This window comes from Betta splendens, chromosome 19 (assembly GCF_900634795.4).
Source record: "Betta splendens chromosome 19, fBetSpl5.4, whole genome shotgun sequence".
Lineage (NCBI taxonomy): Eukaryota > Metazoa > Chordata > Actinopteri > Anabantiformes > Osphronemidae > Betta > Betta splendens.
Genome location: NC_040898.2, coordinates 12349926 through 12375118, shown reverse-complemented (window position 1 = coordinate 12375118; position 25193 = coordinate 12349926). Strand labels below are relative to the sequence as shown.

The 25193-nt window shown below is 43.4% G+C and overlaps 6 protein-coding genes across 13 annotated transcripts; 1 reads left to right on the top strand and 5 right to left on the bottom strand.

Moving 5' to 3' along the window:
• Window positions 1-2831: 2831 nt before the first annotated feature.
• On the bottom strand, window positions 2832-6594 carry bub3 (BUB3 mitotic checkpoint protein). Of its 4 annotated transcripts, none has more exons than XM_029135346.3 (8): window positions 6473-6594; window positions 5608-5802; window positions 5454-5523; window positions 5183-5334; window positions 4928-5086; window positions 4605-4782; window positions 4195-4411; window positions 2832-3825 (listed from the first exon to the last, which is right to left on the bottom strand). In XM_029135346.3, the coding sequence occupies exons 2-8, from the start codon at window positions 5800-5802 to the stop codon at window positions 3816-3818; spliced, it is 981 nt and encodes a 326-aa protein (XP_028991179.1). In that variant the 5' UTR covers window positions 6473-6594; the 3' UTR covers window positions 2832-3815. The 4 variants fall into 4 exon arrangements, with proteins under 4 accessions (XP_028991179.1, XP_028991178.1, XP_040924555.1 ...); XM_029135345.3 differs by having other exon boundaries at window positions 6340-6482; XM_041068621.2 differs by lacking the exon at window positions 6473-6594 and adding an exon at window positions 6214-6235.
• Window positions 6595-7278: 684 nt separating this feature from the next.
• On the bottom strand, window positions 7279-9392 carry hmx3b (H6 family homeobox 3b). The gene is made up of 2 exons (XM_029134535.3): window positions 8770-9392; window positions 7279-8490 (listed from the first exon to the last, which is right to left on the bottom strand). The coding sequence occupies exons 1-2, from the start codon at window positions 9047-9049 to the stop codon at window positions 7898-7900; spliced, it is 873 nt and encodes a 290-aa protein (XP_028990368.1). The 5' UTR covers window positions 9050-9392; the 3' UTR covers window positions 7279-7897.
• Window positions 9393-11432: 2040 nt separating this feature from the next.
• On the bottom strand, window positions 11433-14806 carry acadsb (acyl-CoA dehydrogenase short/branched chain). Its single transcript, XM_029134528.3, has 11 exons — window positions 14648-14806; window positions 14190-14349; window positions 14014-14114; window positions 13718-13924; window positions 13458-13628; window positions 13225-13350; window positions 13057-13149; window positions 12889-12978; window positions 12669-12806; window positions 12480-12579; window positions 11433-12055 (listed from the first exon to the last, which is right to left on the bottom strand). Exons 1-11 carry the CDS (start codon window positions 14678-14680, stop codon window positions 11979-11981), a joined length of 1296 nt encoding a protein of 431 aa, XP_028990361.1. The 5' UTR covers window positions 14681-14806; the 3' UTR covers window positions 11433-11978.
• Window positions 14269-18211, top strand: LOC114845929 (zinc finger protein Pegasus-like). 4 transcript variants are annotated; one of them, XM_029134533.3, is made up of 4 exons: window positions 14269-14399; window positions 15333-15482; window positions 15578-15766; window positions 15932-18211. In XM_029134533.3, the coding sequence occupies exons 2-4, from the start codon at window positions 15347-15349 to the stop codon at window positions 16861-16863; spliced, it is 1257 nt and encodes a 418-aa protein (XP_028990366.1). In that variant the 5' UTR covers window positions 14269-14399; window positions 15333-15346; the 3' UTR covers window positions 16864-18211. The 4 variants fall into 4 exon arrangements, with proteins under 4 accessions (XP_028990366.1, XP_028990365.1, XP_028990364.1 ...); XM_029134532.3 differs by lacking the exon at window positions 14269-14399 and adding an exon at window positions 14923-14998; XM_029134531.3 differs by lacking the exon at window positions 14269-14399 and adding an exon at window positions 14999-15102.
• On the bottom strand, window positions 17855-19546 carry LOC114845930 (L-seryl-tRNA(Sec) kinase). The gene is made up of 6 exons (XM_029134534.3): window positions 19175-19546; window positions 18838-19072; window positions 18559-18760; window positions 18392-18467; window positions 18212-18305; window positions 17855-18122 (listed from the first exon to the last, which is right to left on the bottom strand). Exons 1-6 carry the CDS (start codon window positions 19382-19384, stop codon window positions 17905-17907), a joined length of 1035 nt encoding a protein of 344 aa, XP_028990367.1. The 5' UTR covers window positions 19385-19546; the 3' UTR covers window positions 17855-17904.
• Window positions 19547-19744: 198 nt separating this feature from the next.
• zgc:174164 (uncharacterized protein LOC570656 homolog) lies at window positions 19745-25062 on the bottom strand. 2 transcript variants are annotated; one of them, XM_029134773.3, is made up of 22 exons: window positions 24885-25058; window positions 24676-24776; window positions 24518-24594; window positions 24368-24440; window positions 24215-24291; window positions 23831-24023; window positions 23680-23742; window positions 23498-23569; window positions 23245-23414; window positions 23058-23148; window positions 22552-22685; window positions 22293-22464; window positions 22076-22168; window positions 21809-22001; window positions 21604-21715; window positions 21302-21482; window positions 21118-21204; window positions 20933-21038; window positions 20714-20843; window positions 20517-20616; window positions 20285-20322; window positions 19745-20167 (listed from the first exon to the last, which is right to left on the bottom strand). In XM_029134773.3, exons 1-22 carry the CDS (start codon window positions 24985-24987, stop codon window positions 20044-20046), a joined length of 2490 nt encoding a protein of 829 aa, XP_028990606.1. In that variant the 5' UTR covers window positions 24988-25058; the 3' UTR covers window positions 19745-20043. The 2 variants fall into 2 exon arrangements, 1 of the variants encoding a protein (XP_028990606.1); XR_008693160.1 differs by lacking the exons at window positions 19745-20167; window positions 20285-20322; window positions 20517-20616 and having other exon boundaries at window positions 20800-20843; window positions 21118-21223; window positions 24885-25062.
• Between the last annotated feature and the right edge of the window lie 131 nt (window positions 25063-25193).

Below are 25193 nucleotides of genomic sequence, written 5' to 3'. Positions count from 1 at the left end.
AAAACAAATGGACTGGCCTGAGGCACGAGCCATCAATAATAATATAATGTGCGGACGGTGATGAATGAGAGGCAGGCCTCTCAGTGCACGGTCGCTCTGTGTGCGGAAACTACCAGGATCCCTGGGCTCTCGCCCTCATTTACTGGCCACGCCCCTTATCTGACCACGCCCATTGCCTGAAATCACTGTTTGATTGAACTCACCTGTCCTCCTCCTCAGTTCCTCAAGTTAACCATGCCATGTGTTTGTGCAAAAGCTTCCACAGATTGTGCGTTGGTTTTTTTTATTTGAAGGAGTGCTTTCAGGTTTCATCTAGTTCTGATCCCTGCATTCACTTTAGTTTGTGGCATTTGAGTCGTTGGGAAAACACATTGTTTCACTTCACTGAATCCCCAAAAAGTTAATAATCCAATAATCAGGAAGCTGTTTATAAAAGTACAGCCCTTTTCTGTGGCATTGATTTGGCTCCATAATGTGCGACAGTCGCTGATCAGCCAGAAAAAAATGCACTTAGATGACAAATGCATTTTACATCAAAGTAACATTTCCCCCACTTAGCCCCAGGTTAGACTTAAAACACATGGAAAAACCTTTTTCAGGATCCATAACACAGATAACTGTAACGGCGTCACTAAACATACAGTTTTCTCACTTAGATCTAATTATAACGACTGCTCCAAAAAAAGATCATGTAAGCGTCAGTGAGGAGGATAGAAGAAGATAGCCTTGATCAGGGTGGGGAGGCGTCTGCCTCAACCACGGGTTTATTCATACAGTAAGTAATGTAATATTACACAACATATAGAATAAAGCTTAGAGCAGAGATATCACTTAAGACCCACAAGCTCACAACTGCTCCCACAACACCTTTGGTGTAAATGTTCCTGTGTCACAGATCAGCAAAAGATCAGCAAAGAAAATTATTGACCAAACACACACTGTACTGTAGAAAAAAGAAAAATGTCAAACCAGTTGGACGGATAATGCAACGGCATCTTCTGTAGAAGGTTTAGTCAATAGCGTCCAATAAAGCAGCTGAAACTGATACAAGTCAGTTGAATCTTGCCCACAGCCTCTTACAGACACTCAGGGAACTTGAGCTTCGAAGATGTGGTGCATTAGTTCTGCTAAGCTAACCGTGAATGCTAATTACAGGAAGGACAAACTGTGACCCCGTCCTGTGGCCATGAAGCTTTTAAGCAGCACGGTGGGACTCGCAGACAGGGAACTCGCACAACGAGGCCGGACCGAAGAGACCTGCAGTCTCATTCCGTTTGGATGGGAATAACCCTCCGCTGCTCCCCTGGGGACACAAATCACTGGAATAGAGCAACAGGTTCTGCATTTCGAGCCCAAACCGTTGTCATGTGCAGGTCTGCCCTCGGCTCATACATCCCGACAGGACCTGGATCATTGACGAGCCTCCAGTACAGTTTCGAGGGCTTGTTTTCTCACTGTACCTCGCAGAATTAATGCATTTATAGCTGAGCTGTGTCCACCTGTCATTCAAATCCAGCAGTTTTTCTCAATTTGCTGTCTAATGATTAATCTGCTGCAAAGTCGGGGTTCCAAGTGAGCGCCGCTGTCCCTGAAGAGCCCACCGCCGCGCGCCCGTAAAGAGATTAATGGCTGCAAGTGTAAAACTAAGCAGTGGGTTACATGGCCTTGAGCTTCGCTGTCTCATTAGGCTCTAATGTAACTACACTGATCTGGGGGAGATGTTGTCTTGGCCATGAGAGCTCCTTAAAAGCCTCCCCGGGGCAGGAGGTGTAGTGACAGGCCGCAACTGCCTCCAAGTGGGAGGCTCAGGTTTCATCCCAGGCTGGGACGGAGCAGCCGAGGGAGGCCAGGCCAGCGGCACAGGAGAGCGAGGACTGTGTCCACTTTGAACGACCCGGGATTTCTTAATGAATGCAGCAGACTGTTTAAATCCTCATCAAGAAGCGCTTCAATGGACCGTTTGAACACTCCAGCCATAGACAAACCTCTGGAAACTGTTCAGCAGGGGTTTGTGTAGCTGTTTTTTACATTATAATTTACTGATTGTTTCCTATTAATCACTTTTATAAAATGTCGATGTACAGTAGAGTATGTTATTTACTTCTTAACCAATTCTTTTGCGAGGGCGTCTTCAAACAGCAGTATGTACTGTAGCAATGAAACGGAAGACGAACCAGAATGCGTCGATATTTTCCCGAAGCATCATGTGATTTCTCCATTTCTCCACAGCTCACGACGGACAGAATCATCAGCTCGATATAATATTCGAAAGCCGTCTCGAGATAAGGTGTCTGGCTGAAGGTCATTCGTGCCCTCCTGGGTGAACATAAGAGGCCTTTGTGGTTGGGTTAAATGCATCTGACAGGCTGTTGCAGCACAATCACCCATTTTAATTGTCATGTAATGGTTTCATATAGAGCCAAACTGTCTGCAACACTTCAGCGGTGGGAAACCAGAGCCTTGCCACGCAACCACTGATGTGGTTAACTGGTCCTTTGCTGAAGCAACAGAAAAAAACTGGAGAGCTCTAATAATTAAACAGATGTGTCAGCTATAATTAGTTAATAATAACATGGGTTGCATTTAATCTATACCTTTGCTCAAATTGTAACTGTTTAAATGTTTGAGTAACCAGCTGTTAAACGTCTTTCTCCATGAAATCACTGTCCAACAACAAAACCTCAAGAGTTGTGATGCACATTGAAAGAACTCAATTTTCCAATTTAGCGGAAGCCAAAGATGACAGGAAGCAAGGTAATTCACTGTAACCCCGAGGACGATCCTCAGGCCGGCCTCCGTCTGCTCCGAGAGCAGTAATTACGTCCAAAATGAGTGCCATTTCATATTAAGCTGCGCTCAGAGCCCAACCTCAAAGACAGACTCATTATCGACAATCATGGGGAATTAGTTACATCATTTAACCAAACCGAACTAATCATTTCCAGGATACTGCAGAAGCAGATAGAGCCATTAGAACAAAAATTGGAGCTCTTAAACAGAATAATTGACATCTATATCTTCCCTGCTGCTTTGGCTGAAGGGCTTCAGAAACTGCATTAGTTGCTATTGGAAATCTAAGCTGAAGGGAAAAATGCTCCACGTTCTGCAGAACACTGATGTGTTCAGCGGTACTGCAGCTACAGCTCTGCCTTACGTCCGACTCTCACCAGACTAACAACTTAAACAGTCGTAGATCAACTCAGCAAAAGCGATGAGCGCTGAAGCAGCTCTGCTAGGCTGCTTATCTGTAATGTTTATAGGTTCTACTTTTTTATTTTTTACTCATTTATTCTCAACTTAAAAATGTTGTATATGTACTGTGACATTCTGTTTTAACCCCCTTCCTCTTCCAAAAGCAGCCAGTCCATCCACTTTAGTGGTTTTCTGTCATTTTCCTCAGTAATAAAACAGGATCTGGTTTAGGCTGCAGACCTCTGATGTCTATCAGCACAGGTCACTGTCTGGGGGCAAGTGGAGCCCATGGCAAATACGAGTGGATCATCGCTTTCATTCAACACATCATCAAGAAAACAACCTCTTCTGCCCCGACACATTCCTGGCATTTCTCAAGTTCCCTTTCACAGGTGATACATGTACAAACTGACTTTATTGGCAGGTGAAAATGTTTTATTACAAGTATGAAACTCAAAACAAATTTAGTTCTGAGAGAAAATACATAACGATAAAATATTTACCAAGAAATGCAGAAAAGAAGGTTGGAAAAAAATACTACTTACAGGAAAAATTTTAATTTTTAGCAGATAACCCAAATGTTATAAAGGCATTTGAATGACAGAGGAATGATTGAGGTGAAGTTAGGTCGACCTGTAAACACAACAGACGAAAACTAATTCAGTCACTTCAGGAGCTGCTGATGAACATCAAAATGCATATGTTCAAACATATTTGACATCATGAATTCTCAAAATGTTATATATGTGCAGCAACTTTGCACTGATATTAAATGTGTTTATTACAAGTACAGCCGGTTTGATGACAAGAGAAGTGTCAGCATGGGCACGTAGGATTCGCAAGTTCTCATTGTCTACCCTTCAACTGTCGGATATTGAAAAGCGAACAGAGTGAGATACAGATCAGCATATGCTGCGGCTGACTGCGCTGCTCTTCGTAAATACAGCTGCTCACTGAGTCAGTGAGGAGCAAAGTAACATACAGGAGGAAGGAACGACTCACTTTGGCTTGGTCTCGGCGTCTGTGACTTGACGGATAAAGATGGCGTCTTCTGGATGGCTGACGTCTCCCTTCTCGTGCATATAGGAGGAAGCAATGGCAAGCATGGTGCCATCAATATTGAATGCAAGGGAGGCAATGCTAGTCGGGTATCTGTGGAACTGACACAGGCGCTTCTTGTTGAATGGGTCCCAGATGTTCACAAACCCGTCTGAACCACCTGGAAGTAGGAGAGGCTCAAGGTCAAACTCAAGATTAGAACCTTAAGTCAGAGACTTTCCAATATCTCATAACTGACGTAAACTTGACAGCTCATGTCAAGAGCATATTACTACTGTGAAAACTAAAGACCACAGGAAAGAAACAAACCAGGCAGCTGTCGCAGTTATCGTGTACTATCTAGTCAGTATTACCTGTGGCAAAAGTGTTATGAACACTATGAAATGAGATGGCGTTGACCGGGTAAACATGCTCAATTCCATCCTCCTTCAGCCTGTGGCACTTGAAGGCATACTTCTTCTTCTGAACTTCCTGGCTTGGGTCCAGGTACTCCACAGCTACACGTCCCTCAATTGAACTTAAGACGTAGCCCTGAAGCCAGAGACAGAAGAGTTACTACCGAACATCTTCGTGTACACAGTGCTTTTCATCGATTAACGAAGCCATAATGTAAGTAAATAGGCTCCAATGTTTTAACCACTGTGTGTTTCAGTTATGAAAATCATACAAGGTTCACCTGTTTGTTGGGAAAGGCTCTAATGCAGCGTGTCTGATACTTCAGACTGGACTCTCGTCTTTGCTGTACATAGCCCATGTTTCTCAAGTCCCACACCAGGACTCGTCTGCCAGCAGTGCCAACAATCAGCCTATCTCCAGCCACAGAGAGGGTATAGACCTGTCAAGACAAGAGGGTGAGAACAACACACAGCTGTAAAAGACAAAAGTACTTGTTGTAACCTTTCTTCTAAGAAACATGCCCCAATTGCTATACCTTTTCAGGTTGGGAGAAAGTGCCAGCGTTGCAGGGTGTCCTTGGGTCCCATAGTCGAACTGATCTGTCCCAGCTACCGGTGACCATAACATTCACCTCTGGACAGTACTCCACGCAGCGAATGGGGGCATCATGGGTGCCAACTATTGTATCTATTAAGGTAAACCATTAAACATCATTAGCATGACCATTATTATTATGTATTAAAATAAAACATTTGTAAGGCTGACACATTATAAAACACTGTTTACAAGTTCTGATTAATATTTACCTTGATCTGTATTCAAATCATGCATTTTTAGTTGTTCATCTAAACCTCCACTCCAACAATGAGTCGGGTCCTGCACGCAAAAGAAAACATGAACTGTAAGTATCAGACTTGGCTTTGACAGTTAAATGATCACAAACAGAACCAAGCGACCCACGTAAAAGGCACAATCAAGAACTGGAGCTGAGTGCTGGTACTTCATGCGCATGGTGTTGCCTCCAACATCAAAAAGGCGGACAGTGCAGTCCCAGGATGAAACCAGCAGAAACTGGGCTGTGCTGGGGCTGAACTTGACTGCAGAAATGCCATCCTCTGGTCCCTGGTTCAGTTTGTACTCATTAGAGCTCGACATCTGCAGGAGAAATTAATAATGAACCAAGATGCAGGTATAGTTCATGCTCAAAATCAATACGATTTTAAATCAGACATGGTGGGTTTCATTCTGGTACTTTAAATCTTCATACAGGCTTTAATGCAATGTTTTGAACTCAGCCACACTAAAGGCATTTTTGTTTTGTATACACATTGTACACAATATTACATTTAGATCCTATTCGACTGCTTTACAGACATGTATCAGTATTTAAGGCAGCTAACGTTAGCATTGTATTGAATCAACGGCTTCTCTCTTGTTATTAGCTTAGCTTCTTTCGAGACAACGACTCTTCCCTTACTAAATACTTTCTGTGCTTTATGCTAAATATGTGGGTCTTCATTTATGAGTCGTAGTGAAACAATACGTCTGTTAGTCGCATTTGCTCACGTTTAACAATGGTATTTTCGACCACGTTTCGCAAGATCCAGCAATTACACCAAGCCCACTCTTACCACTGCAGCTAGCCTGCAACGGTAAAGCCTCGGTTTTAGCGACTGATCAAACTTCACTTACCGTTTCAGCTGAGCGTCTTTAGTACGTAACAGTAATTTTTGATTAGACGCGCTCAATAATTAGTTTTCTTATTGAATTAGGGTTACAAACAGCTAAAGATTCGCGACCACGGGCGGCTTTCTGGAGCGTTTACCGTTTCCAAACGATCCTGTGACGCTGATTGGTGGAAACAAACAGTGAAGTTCCCGCCTGCGATCTGAGTCGTTGCTTGGATGTTGACGTTCACTTCCGTTGTCTTGCCGCAAATCACGTGACACAGGACTCTTTTGCTCCCTCTCTTTCTGTCTCGCTCGCTCTTTCTCTCGTACTATGAATGACTGAACATCTTTCATTAACGGCCGTATAAATATTGTATTACTATATATTATATTATAATAAAATCTGTAATGTACCATAGATAAACCCAAACACACTGTATTCACTTGCCGTGAATCCTACTTGCATGTACTTTGAAGTATTCAGTTTCACAATTAAGATTTATTCAGCTATTGCATCAAATTATGTATTTGTAATTAGAATACTTCATATTTGTGGTTTAAACACTTTTATTCATAAATAATTCTTTAGGTAAAGCCATCCAGGACCATTAACGGTCTTTCTCGTTGCTCTTCTATGACGAGAAAAAAAATACTATAACCTATGTTAAATGTACTATTAAATCGTATAGTCTACACACAAAATATGTAGAGACATAACACAAATACTAATTCATGACGTTTTCTCAAACAATTTTGAAATCCTTTAAAATAAAGAGGCACAACTAGAATTTAAAGGCATGGCTGTCATTAAATTAAAATGATTAAAAAAGAATTTTGGTTTTAAGCACAAACACTTAGTTTTAAATAATATCTATAACGCCATCCATTCCATACTCACCACATTGAAGTCTATTAAGGATACATTCAATACTTCGAACAAATTCTTTACACGGGCCGTGACCATATAATATACAAGACTTTAATAACAATATCAGAGTAAATCATACTGTACACAGAACAGAGGGCGTTTTGGGCTTTTTCATGGCTTTAAAATTCACCTGTATCACCGTCAATTATCTGCAGACTTTTGAACATTTTTTAAAGGATCACATGATTGTCCTCACTATTACAAAGAGCAAAGGATGGTTATTATTCTGTAAAAGTGTACTATAATTGACATAGGCTAAAAACCGAACATGAAGCCAACAGTATTGCACATATTGAAAAATATCAAAATATTAAATTCCACATTTTTTGCTACAAACACTGACACAAAACTCTGTAAAATACATACAACCCTGTGCTTTGAACAAAATACATTAAAATATCTCCACCCATTTTTAGTATGTAACAATTTTACTCATAATAATAACAGTGACCACCAATAATAATAATAATAATAATAATAATAATAATAATAATAATAATAATAATAATAATAATAATAATAATAATAATAATAATAATATTGAAACGTTGTGTCAGTTCAATCTACAAAATATATAAAAGTGTAACTTTCTTTTTCAATGAAGATCACTCTCATTTAAAAACATATATACAGAGCATGATGGCAGTCAGCGTTAAACAGGTCTCAGCAGTGGGACTGGGTGAGAATAGTACATGTGGTGGGGGAACGCCAGGAGCGACTGGCTGCCGGATGAGTTAGATGCGCTGCTCCCGGTCGTTTCTGGGGCTCCGTTCTCGTGGTAAAGTATGGGCACGCGCACAATCCTCTGGGCCGCCGCGTGGCTCAGGTTGGCCGCCTCCAGTTCCGCGGCCAGCTGCCGTTTCCACTTATTCCTGCGGTTCTGGAACCAGATCTTGACCTGCGTCTCCGTCAGGTGCAGGGACGCGGCCAGGCCCGCCCTCTCGGAGCTGCTCAGGTAGCGCTTGATGTCGAAGGTGGACTCCAGCTGGAACACCTGGCTCCTGGAAAAAACCGTGCGCGTCTTCTTCTTTCGACACGGCTTCTTCTCGGAGTCCACCTCGTCCGCTTTCCTTCCCCACTCGTCCTCCTGCTCCGTCTCTTTCTTTGGCTCCTCCGCGTCACTGTCGTCCAGCGTGATATCGTCGTCGACGCTCTCCTCCTTCGCATCCTGGTCACTTTTGTGCACGTCCGGCGAGCGCCCGTCCGGCGTCGGCGACAGTTCTCTCAAAGTGGCCTTTTCAGATCCTGCAGAATAAATATTTGATTGAACTTGAACTAGGTCTTTTAGCAATTAAACCTGCGTTGGGCATTGGCACCTTTAATCTGTGGAAACGTTTTGAACACAAGTCCAACTTCCCCTTTGTTAAAATTCAAATTTAATAGAGTAATTTATAGGGACACTGATCAATAGCTCTAATACAGTGCGTAATATAAGCCTTCATAATATCTTATTGAATATTAGCCTGCTTTCAGTTAAAATGAATTTCTTCATCTGCATTAATCAAATTATTTGTCTTAATTTACCTCCAGTCCTCAGGTGGGTTCCTAGTGTGTACGGGTACCACCAGGTAGACGCTCTCTCCAAATATTGCGCTGATAGTCCTAGTCTCTGGGTCGGCAGCTCAAATCGAGGAAAAGATAAATCACCGAGCCGAGAGAAGAAGCTGCCGTCAAACACTCCTTTGGACGGACCGACGAAGCTCCTGGGCTTCGCAGGTTTGTCTTCGATGTTCAGCAGGTTCTTGATGGAGAACGGCGAGTCCTTTGCAGTTTGGCGAGTCTCTTGCGCCCCCGAGTCTGCCATCACCGTTTACAGTCCGATGTGGATCACCATCAAAAATGCATTAAGGTGATGCGGATACGCATAAAAGATGTGTCGCTCTTTCCTTTCGGGCGAGAATATTCAGCGAAGACGGGAGAAAACTTAAAAAGCCGCTTCTGGCGGACGATCGGAGCGCGAGCGCAGAGATCGCTGCGTCAAACTTGCGTCGGATTGTTGTGATGAAACAAAAAAATGCCGGCCGAGTTAAAACGCGCCCTGCCCCTGCTATTGGGCAGGTACAATAGCAAATGGGATTTGAGATGAAACCGCGAGGGTCCGTGGCGAGAACCGTCTCCAGAGGACAGGGCCGCGCGCGCGTTTTGGCTGCGGGCTGGTGCGGTAGGCGCCCACTTATCATCCAATGAGCGCAAAGAGGAAACGTCTCAGGGTTTTAGGGGCGTGCACGAGGCGCAATCACCTGTCAGTATATTGAATAAATGGCCTTGAGATGATCACGCGTGGAACTAGACAGCTTGGCCGTGGCACAAATACCCATATTACTCACCGTTTTTACGCATTAATCAACAAACGAATGGAAAAAAAGAGACTTAAACTCAACAAATTCTATGATTGCATCTGGAAATTTGATTAGTATAGAACGTGACATGGTTCGTACAAACTCTGACTTAGTCTGTAACTGAACACAGTGACCCGCTGAGGAACAACCTGCGATTCGCCTGTTTTATGTCAAATATAATGCGCCTTCCACCTGTGTGCAACAGGGGAGCGATGTGCGCGGCGCATTTCACGTGAACCAGAGCTGATTGAGTTCAGTGTAATTTTATTAGCCAGGAAGCGCTACAGGCAGGCATCAAATTGAATGCTCGCCATTGTGATAAAGGCTTTTCAAATCAGCTTTGTACAAAAGCCTGCAGACCCACAGGGGTGGCAGGTGATCTAATGCGTGACAGGAGAAGTCTTGTGTCTGTCACATATTACAATAATACCAACGCTTGCAAGACAGATTATATAGTGTAATAATCGCGCCTGGTTTGATGAGAGGAACATAGAGGCCTTTGTATTTGTGGAGAAATTGATGTAATTCAATTTTAAAAATTAGAGAACATCTGCAACGTAACAAAAAGTTCATTGACGAAACCCCAGGAGGCCCCATTTGAATATGTGTCAGGTCAACGATGAGAGAGAGCGCAGTGCTTTTTCCATAAATCATAACCTAAGATGAACATTAGGTTAGTCTGTGGACAAATAGGAGAAACAGACAGAAATGCAAACATACAAGAAAACAGAAGGTGGGATGCGCGAAGATTTATTATTCAAACCAAACTTAAAGCAGATGCAGTGAACTAATCAAACAAATTGAATTTGCTCAACCTACAAACATGCAGCCCGTCCTTTTAGCTCATGAAGCGCTCTTCATCTCTAAAGGACAACACTGTGTTTTGTGAACAGCTACTTGAATCCCTGCATAATTAGAGGTCTCATAGCTGTGTTAAAGATGGGGGCGGAGAAAGAGGCCGGTCGAGCTGCTTGTCAATGCAAAGTGAAAAGCGGATAGCCGTGTTTTCATCAGATTATGCTCATTAAACAGGGGGCTTGTTCGAGTCAGAGGGGAAAACAGAGTGCACTCAATCAGCGATGCAAACGCAGACCCGTGTTCCCAATTTTTAGTTTTATCATCCAAGTGAGTCTGAAAATGTCTGGGCAAACAGGAAGCTGATTATATAAATAATGATTTGTTGAGTTCCTAAGGTTCATTTTCATTTTGGCATTTTAATTTTAAATAGTAGTGTGACTTTTAATGACTTCATCCACATCCACCACTTTATGGCACATACAAAACAAACTGATTTATATTTATTTTATTAAAAAATATATTCTAAATCATAATCTTCCATTGTTTAATATAAATTACAGATATACATGCTGTATAAAGTAAATTGAACAACAAGATAGATATTTGAGCTATTGCTTTATGCTTCTAAGAATGTAATAAAAAATCATAAATACAATTTAAAGACCTACACTATATTCTACCACTGCCTGTTAATATTCATTCCCATCTGCGATTGCCTATGTTAAACACTCACTAACTTGTCTTTGCCGTCATTTTCCACAGCACATGTAAGGCCATGGAAATGTAATCAATCTCACCTGAAAAATGATCAGTGAGTCAATTATGCAAGGCGGGCTCTTCACATCTGAAGCACCCGCTTAATTAAACTGATATAAAATGTCGTTAGAGGTGACAGGCTGTTAAAAGACAAGCTAATTGTCTGCTCTTTGAGGGAGACGTCATCAGCGTGCTCAGCTCTGAGTGCTGCTGTCGCTCAGGAGAAGGCTGCCATCTACTGATACGACTGTGTAATAATCTCAGGGCCCTCAGTCACTAAAGCAACACGACAGATTGCTCTTCAGTAAACTTTATTTATAGATTTCATCACTCATTGACACATCAAGATAATGTATTGCACTGATGTGAAAGAATTTTCCCCACAAGTGAATGACCTGTTTTAACGTATCCTAACGTGATTAATTATGTTTGTTATGTTATGGACATTATATGACACCTTCTGAGGCACTTCATTCAAAGAAAATATCTTTAAAAAAGTCATTATTATTGAAACGTACAGACATTCTTCTGAGATGGTTCATAACTGCATTCCAATAAGCCGGAGAAAATAACTATTGGTCTGGGGGCTGTAAAAGCCCGCTGCACATATGACAAATGCTCAAAATCAGATGAGGAAAATAATCATGACACTAGGACAATGTTAACCCTAAAGCCAGGAAATACAACCGTTCTAGAAACATCAGTGGAGGCACCTACTACAAGGTGGTGATATAATAACAGCAGGTCTATCGCAGAACAATATTGCTGCACTAATGCATCCAAAATACATGAGAAACAAAGGGAACTATAGCAACCAATCAGGCTTCAGGTCAGATCTTCTCACTGGTCATACTCCTTATCAATAAACTTGGCTATTGTGCTGAGCTGGATATTTGTTGTGCCCTCATAAATGGTACCTGCAGGTGAAAGCAAAAACACAGTAAGACGGTGAATTCCTGCTGTGCAGAACATTGTTAGTTTGGTCAACATTCCTCTGTGTCCTCATGAGGACGGAGACAAGGGGTTTATTATGCAGCTCAGTCTGCAGGTGATGCAGCTGAAGAGTTGGGGAGCTAAAATGGAGGTGGAAAAAGGAAACGTGATATGTTCCTTGGCTGTGAGTTGGTATAATGACACTCTGAGGGATCAGAAAGGGGGAATTCCAGCAGAGTCATATTACAGCCACCGCTATCAGCCTTTCTCCACGCTCCACTCTGGTCTGAACATGCCACAGCTACACCTGACTCCCTCCAGCACACATAAAACACATCCCACCTGACACTGAAGCTTTAATCAGAATGTTAAATACAATACGAGTCAATATTTGAAAGTCATGCTCACCAACTTTACAGTCTCTGTAGTACTTCTCAATGGGATAGTCTTTGGTGAAACCAACACCTCCCATCCATTCAATGCATTTAGATGTGGTTAGAGTTGCAACCTGGAAGAACATAATAGGAATCAAGCATAATGTAAAGTAAATAGTAGAGGAACTGGCAGAAATGATCAAAATGCGTAGTTGTAACTCACCTCTGAAGCAAAGTATTTCGCCATGCAGGCTTCCTTAATGAAAGGTCTCCCAGCCTCCTTCAGACGCGTTGCGTTGTACGTCAGCAGCCTGGCAGCCTCAATCTGTGTGCCCACGTGAGCGATCTGATGCTGCATGCCCTGCAAACACACAGAGAATTCAACATCAGCCGCTGGAATAATATAAATTGTCCGTGAAAAGAACTCCACCCAGGAGCCGAACCTGGAAGTCGAAGATGCGTTTTCCAAACTGCACCCTCTGTCTCGCGTAAGGAATTGTGTTGTCATAGCAACCCTGTGCCAAGCCAAGCATCTGAAAACACCAGAGTATTGAATTTAAATTTGATACGTTATAATTCAGAAAGGTTGAATGAAACGAAATGACTCTTACCTGAGCACCGATTCCAATCCTGCCCTCGTTCAACATTCCGATGGCATACTTGTACCCGTGACCTAACTGTCCCAAAATGTTCTTCTCTGGTACCTGCAGTGCAGAAACTCAGCATGTAATTGTTTGCCCTTGTGCCTGTACGGTATAGTGCGTTTATTAGTACTGTACCTTGACATTGTCAAAGTTGAGCGGGCAAGTGGAGGATGCGCGCAGGCCGAGCTTGTTCTCCTTCTTGCAGATCTCGAGCCCTTCAGTGTCCCGGTCCACAATGAAGCAAGTGATGCCTCTGTAGCCCTGACAACCAGAGGAAACCCTGTCGTTAGATGGATCACTACAGAAGCTCACATATTTGTTCTGGTCAGCAACTGGTGAGATGAATGAAAAGATGAGCAGCGACTCACAGCATTGGGGTCTGCATTGGCCATAACCAGAAATACACCTGCATTCTCTGCATTACTGATCCACATCTTGGATCCATTGATGACATAATAGTCCTTTTGTTTTTCAGCACGTGTCTTCAGAGAGAAGGCATCACTCCCTGAGCCCGCTTCAGAGAGGCAGAAGCTTCCGATCTGCAGAATGTGAGCGAGGCGCGAAAAAATTTAAAAAATTGACTTACTACTCAACGATGTACGATGTACTCCATACCCTGAGAGCTCACCATATCAGTTGACAGTCGGTTGAGGTACTTTTCCTTCTGTTCAGGGGTACCTAGTTTAGCGAACAGCGTGTTGATCAGCGTGTTCTGAATGTCACAGAGCACAGCCACAGAGGGATCCACCTTCGCCAGCTCCTCGATGACCAGAATGGAGGTGAAGAATGAGGAGCCAGTGCCTCCGTACTGTGGGTCAATCTCTATGCCCATGAGCTGTGAAATAAACAACATCCAGAGTGAATGGACCAGAAAACACTAAAAACACCATATTTGCACTGTTAATTCACGCCTAAATTACTTACACCCTGCTCAAACAGAGACTTGATCATGTCTTCATCCATGGTGGAACTTTCATCCATCTTTGGCACCAATGGAGCAATGCGCTCTTGTGCATATTTCTTCACTGTAAACACCACAACAAATCTTTAGAGCCTCGGGAGTCCGTGTCTCTGGCTGAAGCAGCACACTCTCAGCTTACCTGCTTCCCGCATAATACTCTCCTCCTCTGAATATGTCTGGAGGGGAGGAAAGGGGACCCCCCCAGCCTGGTCTGAAGTCACGTCTGGGGCCGACCTGGTGGACATGCTCCTCCATCCAGCCTGACATGCTCCCCATGACCGAGAGATCTGTCTGCAAGGCTGAAAGCAGGGTAGAGGACAGTGGAAACAGCCGTCTGCGTCTTTAATAAGTAGGTCTGGAGCACGAGTGGGTATTATAATAAGCTAATACCTTAACCTTATAGAGAGAGAGAGCTGAAAATGAGCAGCTACTGGTTTAGTACAATGCTATAGCTATCGTTAGCTATAAGCTAATAACATAATATTAACATGACCAGTCAGATTAATAACCGTATGCAGGGTAAATACGTTGCAAGGACGTAAACTTGAGCAGAAACACGTTGAAGTAATCAATCGTGATTTTAATAATTAGAGTCACCTTAGAGAAAATCCTGGCCAAGGGGAGAGCCATGTCTGCTCGCACGATGTTTACAAAAAGGGGGCTGCTGCCTTCAAGTGACTCATGTACAAACCACCATCGTATGCGTATCTACGTCTTGCTTATAATTTACGGCTAAGTAGCACAAAATGTAAAAAAATATATATATAAATTAATTACTCTTGTGGCTATTTACATATGACATACAACGATGGACTATTGTGTAAAGGAAAAATCGGCTTACCACTTTTTTAAATAAACGAAACATATGTGGTATTTTCCTATTGTACGGGAAGCTAGCAGGTGCGTTTGGGTGACCAGGGAACACAGGCGACAAGAAAAAAGGAAAAGGTTAGTAGCTTCCACTTGGTAACGACAGTAGCTAACAATTTATGGCCGCGGTTTTATTAAGATAGGTCTTCGGCGTAGCAGTTATGTTATTCAGAACCTGAAAGGTAACCGTGATGAATGTAACGTAATATTAATCGCTGTTAATAATAAAGGAAATACTGTATGAGGCGAGTTAGCTGGGTGACGTTAGCATTGTTGACAGCCGCTACTGTATAGTGAACGGTTTGAGCATTGTTCGCATTTGTTCATTTGTGTAATTGTCCGTTAAATATAAACTAGAAGCGGATAAATGCCACATCTGCCTGTTGAATGAAGTGCATCCGGATGCTTTTAGGTCCCAGCGAAAGGATGGAAGAGATGAAAACTGAGCCTGTGGATTTTGTGAAGGAATTTCAAGAATACCTGACACAGCAAACCCAGCACGTCAACATGATCTCCGGCTCTGTTTGCGGAGAGAAACACTCAGCGGAGCCCTATGAGGCCGGTAGGAAGGACGTACTGTGAGATGTATGAAACAGCACAGCCGATTTAGCAGGTGTGATGTGCTGGAGTCACGTTTTGTGCTGATGTGCGTCTCAGTTGCCCCCCGGGGCGAGCAGAATGGTCTGGACCCTCCCAACGGTGAGGCGAGCCTGTCGATGGAGGAGGTCTCAGACGTGCAGATGGACGGCCTGGAGAGGACCTGCGATGGGAAGTACAAGTGCAGCTACTGCAGCTACGCCAACAAGGGCATGGCCCGCTTAATAGAGCACATCCGAATCCACACAGGTCAGTGGTCCTGGTGTTGGTTCAACCAGCTGGGTGTGATGATGGAAAGCTTCTCTTGTTGAATATTAAGCTTAATACCTACCAGTTGTAGACTTCTGGCCAAATGAAATCAGTTATTAACTTAATATTCCTGCAGTTGTTTGTCAATGTCACCTCCTCTTTCAGGTGAAAAGCCGCATCGCTGCCAACTGTGCCCGTTTGCGTCTGCGTACGAGCGTCACCTGGAAGCCCACATGCGCTCGCACACGGGCGAGAAGCCGTACAAGTGTGACCTGTGCGCCTTCCGCTGCAGCGACCGCAGCAACCTGTCGCATCACCGCCGCCGCCGCCACAAGCTCCTTCCCACGCGCGTCGTCCGCTCTCCGTTCTCCAACAAGAGAATGTTGAGCACGCTGCAGAAGAGGACGGGCTCGCTGGGCTTCAGCAGGCGGCTGCTCTTCAACTTCAGCCCTCCCTCCATGGTGATGCCAAAGGCGGATTATCTGGGTGACTTCACCCACAGAATACATCACCATTTGAACGGCAATGACTACAAGAACCCTCCCAAGCTCGACGACGGTGACAGCCGCAACAGCGGCGCTAATGGTGTCGCTTTTAATAACCCACTGGACCAGCTGTCCACACTTGCTGGCCAGTTGGCCAACCTCCACCCTGTATCCCAGACTCCTGCTTCCCCAGACAGAGAGTCCTTAAAGGATGTGAAGCCTGTGCTCATACACCAGGTCTCTGGTGAGCAGGTTACAGTGTGTTCAAATGGAGTCCAGACATCCCCACCTAATAAAGCTTCTCCCAGTTCAGACCATGGAGACTGCAGTCCTGTTCCCAGCATTAACATTGAGAACAACATTACCACTTTTACTGCTACTGTAAGCGACAGCCAGCCGAACACCCCCGCCCCCGCTCGGACCGCATCGGACCAGCAGCCGCTGCATAAATGCCAACATTGTGATGTTCATTTCTCCGACAACATCCTCTATACCATCCACATGGGCTGCCATGGCTACGAAAATCCGTTTCAGTGCAACATCTGTGGACACGTGTGTGGAGACAAATATGACTTTGCGTGTCATTTTGCCCGTGGCCAGCATAAAAAGTGATGCCTGTGGAGTCGTAAAATGTTTTTTTCAACGTATAATTGTATAGCATTTTAACATGATGACACAGATTCACATTGTCAGCGTTTTTACAGTTTACCTCTGTTAACACTTACAGGTACGCTGCACTCCAGCAGTATTTCTGCCTTACAACATGGCATCGTAACATTTGGAGCATATTATGGTGAATAATCTTCTGACCAGCTGTTTGTTTGAAATCATCAGTTTGTAATGAGTTAGCAGAAATGATCTTGTAATTTACTGCAACTTATCCACCTAAAGCCTTCCTCTCAGTTAAATTTGCTGGACCTTCACATATTGGTTCATTTTCTGCACAAACGTAAGCCACTGACACTTGATGTTGCCACTTTATATTGTTAAATATAACCCTTAAAACCTTTTTCTGACTATTTATGAATGGTAATGGTAATCTTGCTAAAGTAGATACTGTTTTTTGGTACAAAATCTAATTGCGCTGTAAACACTAGTGCAGAGGAGGCCAACCCTGGTCCTCAAGAGCCACAGTCCTGCTGGTTTTCCAACTTTCCCTGCCCCAGTTAATACTGATTACCTTGACCAGGTGTGTTCAGTCAATCAGCAGCTGACTGACACCCGATCAAGGTAATCAGCAGGGAGAGGACCAGGGTTGGCCACCCCTGCACTACTGCCAATGGATAATGTGATGTACTGGTATTTTATTTTTTATTTGTCTAAAATATTGGGTTATTTAATTTCTAGTAGAAGTTTTTAATTTTGTGTAAATCTGGGTATAAATTAACAATGTATTTAATGTGTGAAATAAGATATTTTGCCTTTTCAATTCAGATGTTATCTGATCAACTTTTCATACAATATTGTCAAAAGCAATGTAACTAACCACAACTCAGTGACTCGTTGAGTTTAGTTTTTAAACTGCTTTTATTTCACAATAAAATACTAAAGAGACAGCAAAGTACCTCTGAAGATACATTCTATTTATAATCATTTAAATACATGACTTCTGGAGCAATTTAATCTTGCTTTACGAAAAATTCCTTCATACATTCATTTATGGTCATTTGTGATGCACAACAAAATTTCCTCCTTCTCCCTTTCAAAGCTGTCCACTGCTCTTTTCACCACGCATTCCACATCGATGTCTTCATCATCAGGAAAAGAAGCTTCACGCAGGAACTGTTTCCGAAGATTGTGAAGAAACATTGCTTTCGATTCATTCAGCTGAGCAGCCAAAGAGCGCATGTGATCCGGGGGCACTTGTTTTTCTGGGGGTTAGAATTATAAAATGATTGCTGTGCAGTGGTGCAAATAAGTTGGTGACACAGCATTGCAAATAAACAGTATGTTAACTTGCCTTTTGCTCTCTTCATGGCTTCAGAGATAAGGCGTCGACAGGCCTGGTCAGCCTGGTGACCCACACTAATGGCACATTTCAAGCGGTCAGCCTCCTACATGGAATGAGGAAGCAGTTTAGCTACATGAACTACTTGAAAATTTGATATTGGTAGTTTTAAGGGGAGGTATTTTAACGGACCTTTTGTTCGGTGTTGTCTTCAGCTGGGCTCAGTGGGTTGCTCAGTGCAAAAAAGATCAAATCTATCACCTTCTGACTGAGGATATCACAGGTGAAGAAAACCATGGATTAAGACCTGACACATGGCACATTAGCTCCAGTAAAGTCTGAACTCTTCTGACTCTTACATGTCACATTTTGACAAAATGTCTGTTGTATTCAGTAAAATGCTGTTGGACTCCCAAGAGTTCTTCTGTGGGTTTGGACACTCCAGACGCTTCACCATGTCCATGATGACCTCCGTCGGAATGGGCCGAGTCCTGCTCTGGTTTCTGCTGATGCAGGTTTCCAAATCACACTGTACATTAACCTGGCAGAACCCCAGCGAATCTACAGGGAGAATTAACAACTAAGTAATAAGGTCCAAACACGACCAACACACGGGTGTACATAAAAAAACTGCTTACACTTTCTGGCAAGTTGGTACACTTCATATCGCATGCTTGGATAGTAGAAGTTGTCATCCAGCAAAAACAGAAGAGCGCCCGAAGCTTCAGGCTGCAGCAGAGCTCCAATGCATTTTCTCCATGTGGCTGTGTTGATCTTGCAGCTGCTTGGTTGCACTGCCGACACGTGAGGCTCCTTCAGGAACTGCTCGATGGACTGCAGCACTGCCTGTCTGTGGAATTTCCACTCAGTGTGCTGAAAAATAGTCACTAAACATTTAATACGTGCTAAAGAATGTACAATGAAACGTTCACAATTAGATTACCGGTAATCATTGTGAAGGGTGCTACTAGCTACCATTCCTTCCAGGCTGCCACCGTCCAGCACCATTCGACTCTGGAAGGCATTCTCTGGGATCAAGTCATCGTACGGCACCACAGCAGCTCTCCATCCCTGTTGTGCAGCGGCGCGGAGAATCGTGCGGCCCACAGTGGACTTGCCAGCAGCAGGTAACCCGCACAGGACGCACAGACAGGCCGGAGCCCGACCGACACACGCATCCGCCATTAAAAGGTCTTAACAACTATCTACGTTGTGTTTTCCTTCTGGGTTTGAAGAAGCACTCTGTGTTGGTAGTCATGATCTGTGCCTAAAAAACGGTTGTTGACATAAATGCAGGTCGTTTACACCTCACTTCCGCATCACGTTGCGTCCAACCCGGAAAACAAGGCGTGACTTCCGGTAACTTCAAAATAAAAGTCCACAAAGTGAGGATGTGGGAAAAGAACAGCAAGAGGGAGTAATACACACACACACACACACACACACACACACACACACACACACACACACACACACACACACACACACTATACTTTTCCTCTACCATGTCCTCTCAGTATAATCTATTAAAAAACAGGCTTTACATTTATATCTTTATATTGATCATTTTATTATGAAAGTGAACATTCTCTAAATTCAGATTGACATAATTGTTAAAATTATTTCATTTTTTTGTTGTAATTTATGTACATGTGATAAAACAGGTCTCAATAGTTATTCACATATATATTAGCATCATTCACCTGCATGCAAGTTATATTCCAAAGCTCCAATGTGAGTATCTTCTTAGTAGTTACAGTATATTAAAGTGTTGAGCTGCTTGTAAACACCACATATTCACAGTACCACGATGAGTAGCAGTAAACCTTGGAGACTCAGAACCATTAAGTCCTTGGTTGCCTGGGTGGGATCGGTTTGGGCACCCCGGGTCCCTGGATGTGAGCTGGAGGCTGTGCAGGGGGCGAAGTGGCTTCAGCATTCCAGTAATCCAGTTCTCCATATCTGAAACTGGCAAGTCATGGGAAAATTCTGTTTAACCTGTTTTACACGTCTGCTTTATAAAAATTCTTCATATACGTGTGACGTTATGAGGGTTACTTGAAATTTATGTTAAAAAATACATACCCAGGAAGTGAGGTTGGAATATCTGGTGGGTTTACAGGCTAAAATGCAAGAAAGGAACATAGAGTCAGATGGTCCAGAACATCTATTTTTAACAGTTTCATTGTTTTTCTTTTGTCTGGTTGCATATTCATCTCATGAGAACCTGATAAAAAACCTGTCTTGCTGGTGCAAAATAAGCACTGTTTTGCATTCCCTGCAATGACAATGGAGAAACAGGAGCAAAACTATTTACCCTTGCAGGTGGAGCTGATCTGGGAGGTGGGACTGCTGCCCCCGACGGAACATTTACATTTGACTGTTTGGCTGTATTTCCATTCTGAGCAACACGTGGCCTTAGAAAACAAATGTAACAAAAATAATTATCTAAATCAAATGAAAATGTAAAGCACTGTCAATGTACTGCACTGTATGTCATATATACTAGTTTACTTTTGTCTTCTTTTCAAACACGAGTCCAGGGATTCTCTCCTGAAAAAGTAGAGTAGGACCAGAATGAGGAGAACCAGAAGAGGAAGCACCAGTAGGAAGAAGATCAACAGGCCATTCCTGAGGGAGTAGTCTAAAACAGAAAAGGTCAGATGACATGTTACAGTACATGTAATTCATCTGTGTTTACAGAACAAATTTTTTAAATTGAATTCAACCCACCTATCTCAGCAGGGCCGCTGTCAATACTGCCACCTCGCCCTGTCCTGTCACAGTAGGGTGGGGCCCACCCGTTTTGACAGTGGCAGTGCCCTTTGTCATTACAAATCTGAAAAACAACATATTAGGAAATAAGACGTGTGATTTGGGCGGGACCTAGAAAAAAACCCAAGAATGTGCCATCTCACCCCTCTGCCAGAGCAGGTGGCCTGAGCGTCGCAGGTCAGGTTGGGCAACAGAGCAGAGGCATTCACACACTGAAAGTTCAGACAGGTCTGAAAGAGGAACATTAACCTGAGAAAAGTCGACACAATGGTAGCATTGTCCTGTATCAAAGTAAATCAAAAACTTCCTGGTTGAGTCACTCTTTACTTTTCCAGTAGCGCAAGGGCTGCCAGGTTTGACGTAGCCAGGATCCAACATGTCGGTGCCAAGATGGAAGTCTAAATTAGCACAGGATTCCCCGGCAACGATCTGGATGCTGGCCTGAGCGCCACTGGGGGGTTTGTTGACGTCTACATTAGTGCACTGCACCTTTCCACACATGACGTTTCTATGGCGCAGGACCAAAGAAAAGGGGGTTCAGCTGTTAGTACTGAGATGATGAAATGTTTATCTGTCCCTACTTTTGTTCTCACCCTGTTCTATTACACATTAACAACCAGAGTACTCACGCCTTAGTGCAAGGGATGAACTGTCCTGAGCTGGTGACACCACAATTTCCAAATAAGTTTCCTTGTGTATTTGCATTCTGAAAACAAACATCTGCTCCCTTCTTTGCAGAAGCTGCCAAAGGTAGAAATAATATCACAAGTGATATAATACAGACGAAAGACATGATTTAATAATTTCCCGTGCATCCTGTATAAGTGCACGGACCTTGTACAAAGAGCTGCTGGCACTGGTAATCGTACGTCTGGCATCGGCCCTCAAAGCAGTACGCAGCATTGTTCAAACACGGCAGGCCGTCCATCACATAGAAGTCATTGGGACAGGTCGCGTTGCCGTCACAGTATTCTGGAAGGTCACAGACGTTCACAGCGTCTCTGCACGGCGTCCCAGAAACCTTGATCTGAAACAAACACAACACTATTCCCACAAAATGCCAAACAGCCGCTTAGGATGGAATCTTAAGAACGTGCTGACCTGACAGTTGGCGTCACAGCAGGCTCCCTGAGCGCAGGCCGACCCGGGCTTTAAGGTGCAGGTGGCAGCATCGCAGCATTTATTCTTGCAATCCTGAACCAGCAACACAAATATGCTTTACACCACCATGGAAAATACTGTTCTATTGCGAGAAATGTCATAAACGCTGAACAACTAGTAGAGTCTAAGGGTTTGTGTGGGATGTGCGACACTGTACCTGTGGTTTACCACAGTCACACTGTTCTCCTTGCTCCACCAGGGCATTGCCACATACAGGAATACTAATTACACTAGATGCGGGTGGTTGGTTCTTCAGGCAAACGCCTCCTCCACGAGATACCAAAGACTCAAAGTCATCTGAACTGCAGGTGCTGAAAATAGTGGAGCCACTGCAGGACAGAAAGTAAACATGTCAGTAATGTAGTGTCAATCATTTTAAAACACGCATCAGAAATATAGGATGGAGTTTGCTTTACGCGGCAGTGCTGTGCATGATGCACGGTCCTCCATTATTACAGGAGCAGCGCGTGTCGTCATGACTCATGCCCATGTTATGGCCCATCTCATGGGCCACCACGGTGGAGTAATACGGCAGGGAGTTGTCACTGAACTGTTAAAACAAAAGCAGTCCACTCAGTCCGAACATTCTCCACAGATTATGTTCAAATATACCAGCCTGAACTGAAAAGTGAAATTATGTGGTATGAAACTGAGTGTAAAAATACAGTAGTAGTAGTACAAGTACTACTTTAAATCGTTCTGAAGCCTTAGGACATCACAAGGGAAAAGAATCTACGGAATTAAACACCACAAAGAGCCGACCAACCCAGCCTGTTTGACTCCTGTGATATAATAGTCTGTGAAAAAGCGCCGCACCCAAAGCGCTCCTCATGAATATTGCAGCACCCGACTGTATCAGTTTCCATAAATGAGCTTGTGCTACCAAAGCACCATTGGTGTCAGCTGATGAAGTTGCACTAACCACGCTGATGCCTGCGGAGGCGGACTGGGAGCAGACAGTGCCCACGAAGGCCACGCCTAATATGCCACCGCTGTATGACGTCTTCTGGCCCCTAAGAAACACGTGGCGCAAACAAAGGAGTCACAAATTCCACTGTCTCATCAAAAAGCTGAGGACAGGTCCTAAAGGTAAATACACATTTGCTTACACGATGAGATGGCCGATGTCATTTCTGACTTTTGGCACCAGAAAATTTTTTCTCCAAGTAGCGAAGCTGCTCAGCACGTCTCCTGCAGCGCCGCTCACACTGAAGGGATTAGCGTCTGTAAAAATCACCAAGTCCACTAGGATGGCACGAACATTCAGCAGGTTGAAATACTGCAAAGGAAAAGGAGGAACAAGAAGAGCTGAAGTGAAACCAGCGAAACAAATTCAGCACAAGGAAGCAAGTTTTAGCTCACCCCATCCACCAGATTAGCAATTTCCACCGCCTCCACACGCACAGCTGTGGTGTTTTTATTCTTGAAATTATACTGTTAATAAAAAAACGACAAGAAAAAATAACCTTGTTATGTCTGAACAGGTAGGAACAAAAACCTGTTTTCAGGAGTATCGTTTTGCCTACAGCATTTACATAACTTACCCTGAGGTTGTCCACAACCAGTGCCAACTCAATGTAACTGGTTAGCGGCAGGTTGCGCTTCCTCTGTTGAAATAAAAACGGAAAGTGAGCAAAATAATGCAAATTTTAGTCACTGACAATTTAAAAATCTATTCCCACTGAGCATCCTAACCCGCAGCAGTGATGTCAGGGACTCGCCGGGTTCAAAGGATTCGTCGGTTTGGGTCGACGTAGCCTCGCTGACAACCCCGCAGCTCACGGGTCCGGTCTGAACGTCTCTCAGTCGGTAGAGAATGTGATCGTTGGCGGGAGACTGTGGCACAGGCTCTACACCATAGGTCTCATTTCCAAGGAAGATCAAACCCCTAAAATAACGTGTTGGATAATCCCACACCATTAGCTGATGTAATATTAATATTTTCTGTTTAATGAAGGTTCATTGTAGAAGTATTATTCCACTGAGAGTGCAAAAACGTTAATAATGCATCAGAGCTCTAGCTATGTGCAGTATGTCAGTCAAAGTAGTCTTTGGAATCAGGAAGAGTAATATAAATACCTTAGGCCGGAACAAGTGCTGACTGCCACCACTGAATTCTCGTACCCCTCAACTTCTCCATGATAATAACAATCAAACTGAGAAAAGAAATCATTTAAATAGAACTCAGGATTCAAGGACCGATGTGACCACAATGAAAAAGTGTTGACTTACGTTAAAAGGATATGCTGAATCCTTAGGGATTGAGTCAGAAAACTTCTTAACAAGATTTGGGTGTAGAAAGTCCCTGTCAAAATATATATATAAATACTTCACATTGTTATAAGACATATATATTATCATTATTATGACCTCCGTGCATACCTGTTCTTTTTTAGATGAATGATGTGCTTTCGGTTTTCTATGCTAAGTGTATATGATAACGTGTCCTCTTTATAGTCCTGAAATTGAGAAGTACCATAAAATTAATTCCCATAATAAAAAAGTCAGTTTAAAGGTAAATGAACGAGGGCTGCATCTACCTCTCTTGACTGTGGTCTGACGTCTCTTGTCAATCTGTGGATCACTTGAGGATTAACAACCGAGTACGCCGAAAGTTTTGAGGTAAACTCATTGTAGATGTCTGGAAGTTCACAAAGAAAAGCGTAAACAACGAGAATTACTTCATGTGAAATAGCGAGAAACAGTTGAACTATCGCTAGGTATCGGCTCCGAATAGGTTTTTCCTCACCTTCGCTATCGATCCCAGACACGCAGCAAAGCACGAAAACGGCGCATATAAAGCACTTTCCCATCATCTTTCCTGTGACATTATCTAGACCATGTCTAGACATAGTACATTGAGCCGATGTGTAGTATTAATGAATACAGGTACGGTGTCTTCGTTGTGCTGGAATGGAACGTCATGCTGATGGGTGGAGCTTCCTACAGGTGATCTATCCAGGCAACAAACAACACGGGGAGGTGGAGATTATTTCCTGTACGATGCTGAAGTTAGTCTCATACGAACAATTTCAACCGTGTTTTTTGTAAGATGCCA

Excerpts from the sequence above, each read along its gene's own strand:
- bub3 (XM_029135346.3), bottom strand. The coding sequence starts at position 5,802 with ATGTCGAGCTCTAATGAGTACAAACTGAACCAGGGACCAGAGGATGGC. Across the intron at positions 5,087-5,182 it reads CTTTCTCCCAACCTGAAAAG|GTCTATACCCTCTCTGTGGC; the intron begins GTATAGCAATTG and ends TTGTCTTGACAG. Across the intron at positions 4,783-4,927 it reads GAGCCTTTCCCAACAAACAG|GGCTACGTCTTAAGTTCAAT; the intron begins GTGAACCTTGTA and ends CTCTGGCTTCAG.
- hmx3b (XM_029134535.3), bottom strand. The coding sequence starts at position 9,049 with ATGGCAGACTCGGGGGCGCAAGAGACTCGCCAAACTGCAAAGGACTCG. Across the intron at positions 8,491-8,769 it reads AACCCACCTGAGGACTGGAG|GATCTGAAAAGGCCACTTTG; the intron begins GTAAATTAAGAC and ends TTTATTCTGCAG.
- acadsb (XM_029134528.3), bottom strand. The coding sequence starts at position 14,680 with ATGGCTCTCCCCTTGGCCAGGATTTTCTCTAAG. Across the intron at positions 14,350-14,647 it reads TGGCCAGGATTTTCTCTAAG|CCTTGCAGACAGATCTCTCG; the intron begins GTGACTCTAATT and ends CCCTGCTTTCAG. Across the intron at positions 12,807-12,888 it reads AACGCATCTTCGACTTCCAG|GGCATGCAGCATCAGATCGC; the intron begins GTTCGGCTCCTG and ends GTGTGTTTGCAG.
- LOC114845929 (XM_029134530.3), top strand. The coding sequence starts at position 15,308 with ATGAAGTGCATCCGGATGCTTTTAGGTCCCAGCGAAAGGATGGAAGAG. Across the intron at positions 15,483-15,577 it reads AGCGGAGCCCTATGAGGCCG|TTGCCCCCCGGGGCGAGCAG; the intron begins GTAGGAAGGACG and ends TGTGCGTCTCAG. Across the intron at positions 15,767-15,931 it reads GCACATCCGAATCCACACAG|GTGAAAAGCCGCATCGCTGC; the intron begins GTCAGTGGTCCT and ends CTCCTCTTTCAG.
- LOC114845930 (XM_029134534.3), bottom strand. The coding sequence starts at position 19,384 with ATGGCGGATGCGTGTGTCGGTCGGGCTCCGGCCTGTCTGTGCGTCCTG. Across the intron at positions 19,073-19,174 it reads GTGGCAGCCTGGAAGGAATG|CACACTGAGTGGAAATTCCA; the intron begins GTAGCTAGTAGC and ends ACTATTTTTCAG. Across the intron at positions 18,761-18,837 it reads GTACCAACTTGCCAGAAAGT|ATTCGCTGGGGTTCTGCCAG; the intron begins GTAAGCAGTTTT and ends TTCTCCCTGTAG.
- zgc:174164 (XM_029134773.3), bottom strand. The coding sequence starts at position 24,987 with ATGTCTAGACATGGTCTAGATAATGTCACAGGAAAGATGATGGGAAAG. Across the intron at positions 24,777-24,884 it reads GTCTGGGATCGATAGCGAAG|ACATCTACAATGAGTTTACC; the intron begins GTGAGGAAAAAC and ends GTGAACTTCCAG. Across the intron at positions 20,617-20,713 it reads TGTTTGAAAAGAAGACAAAA|GCCACGTGTTGCTCAGAATG; the intron begins GTAAACTAGTAT and ends TTGTTTTCTAAG.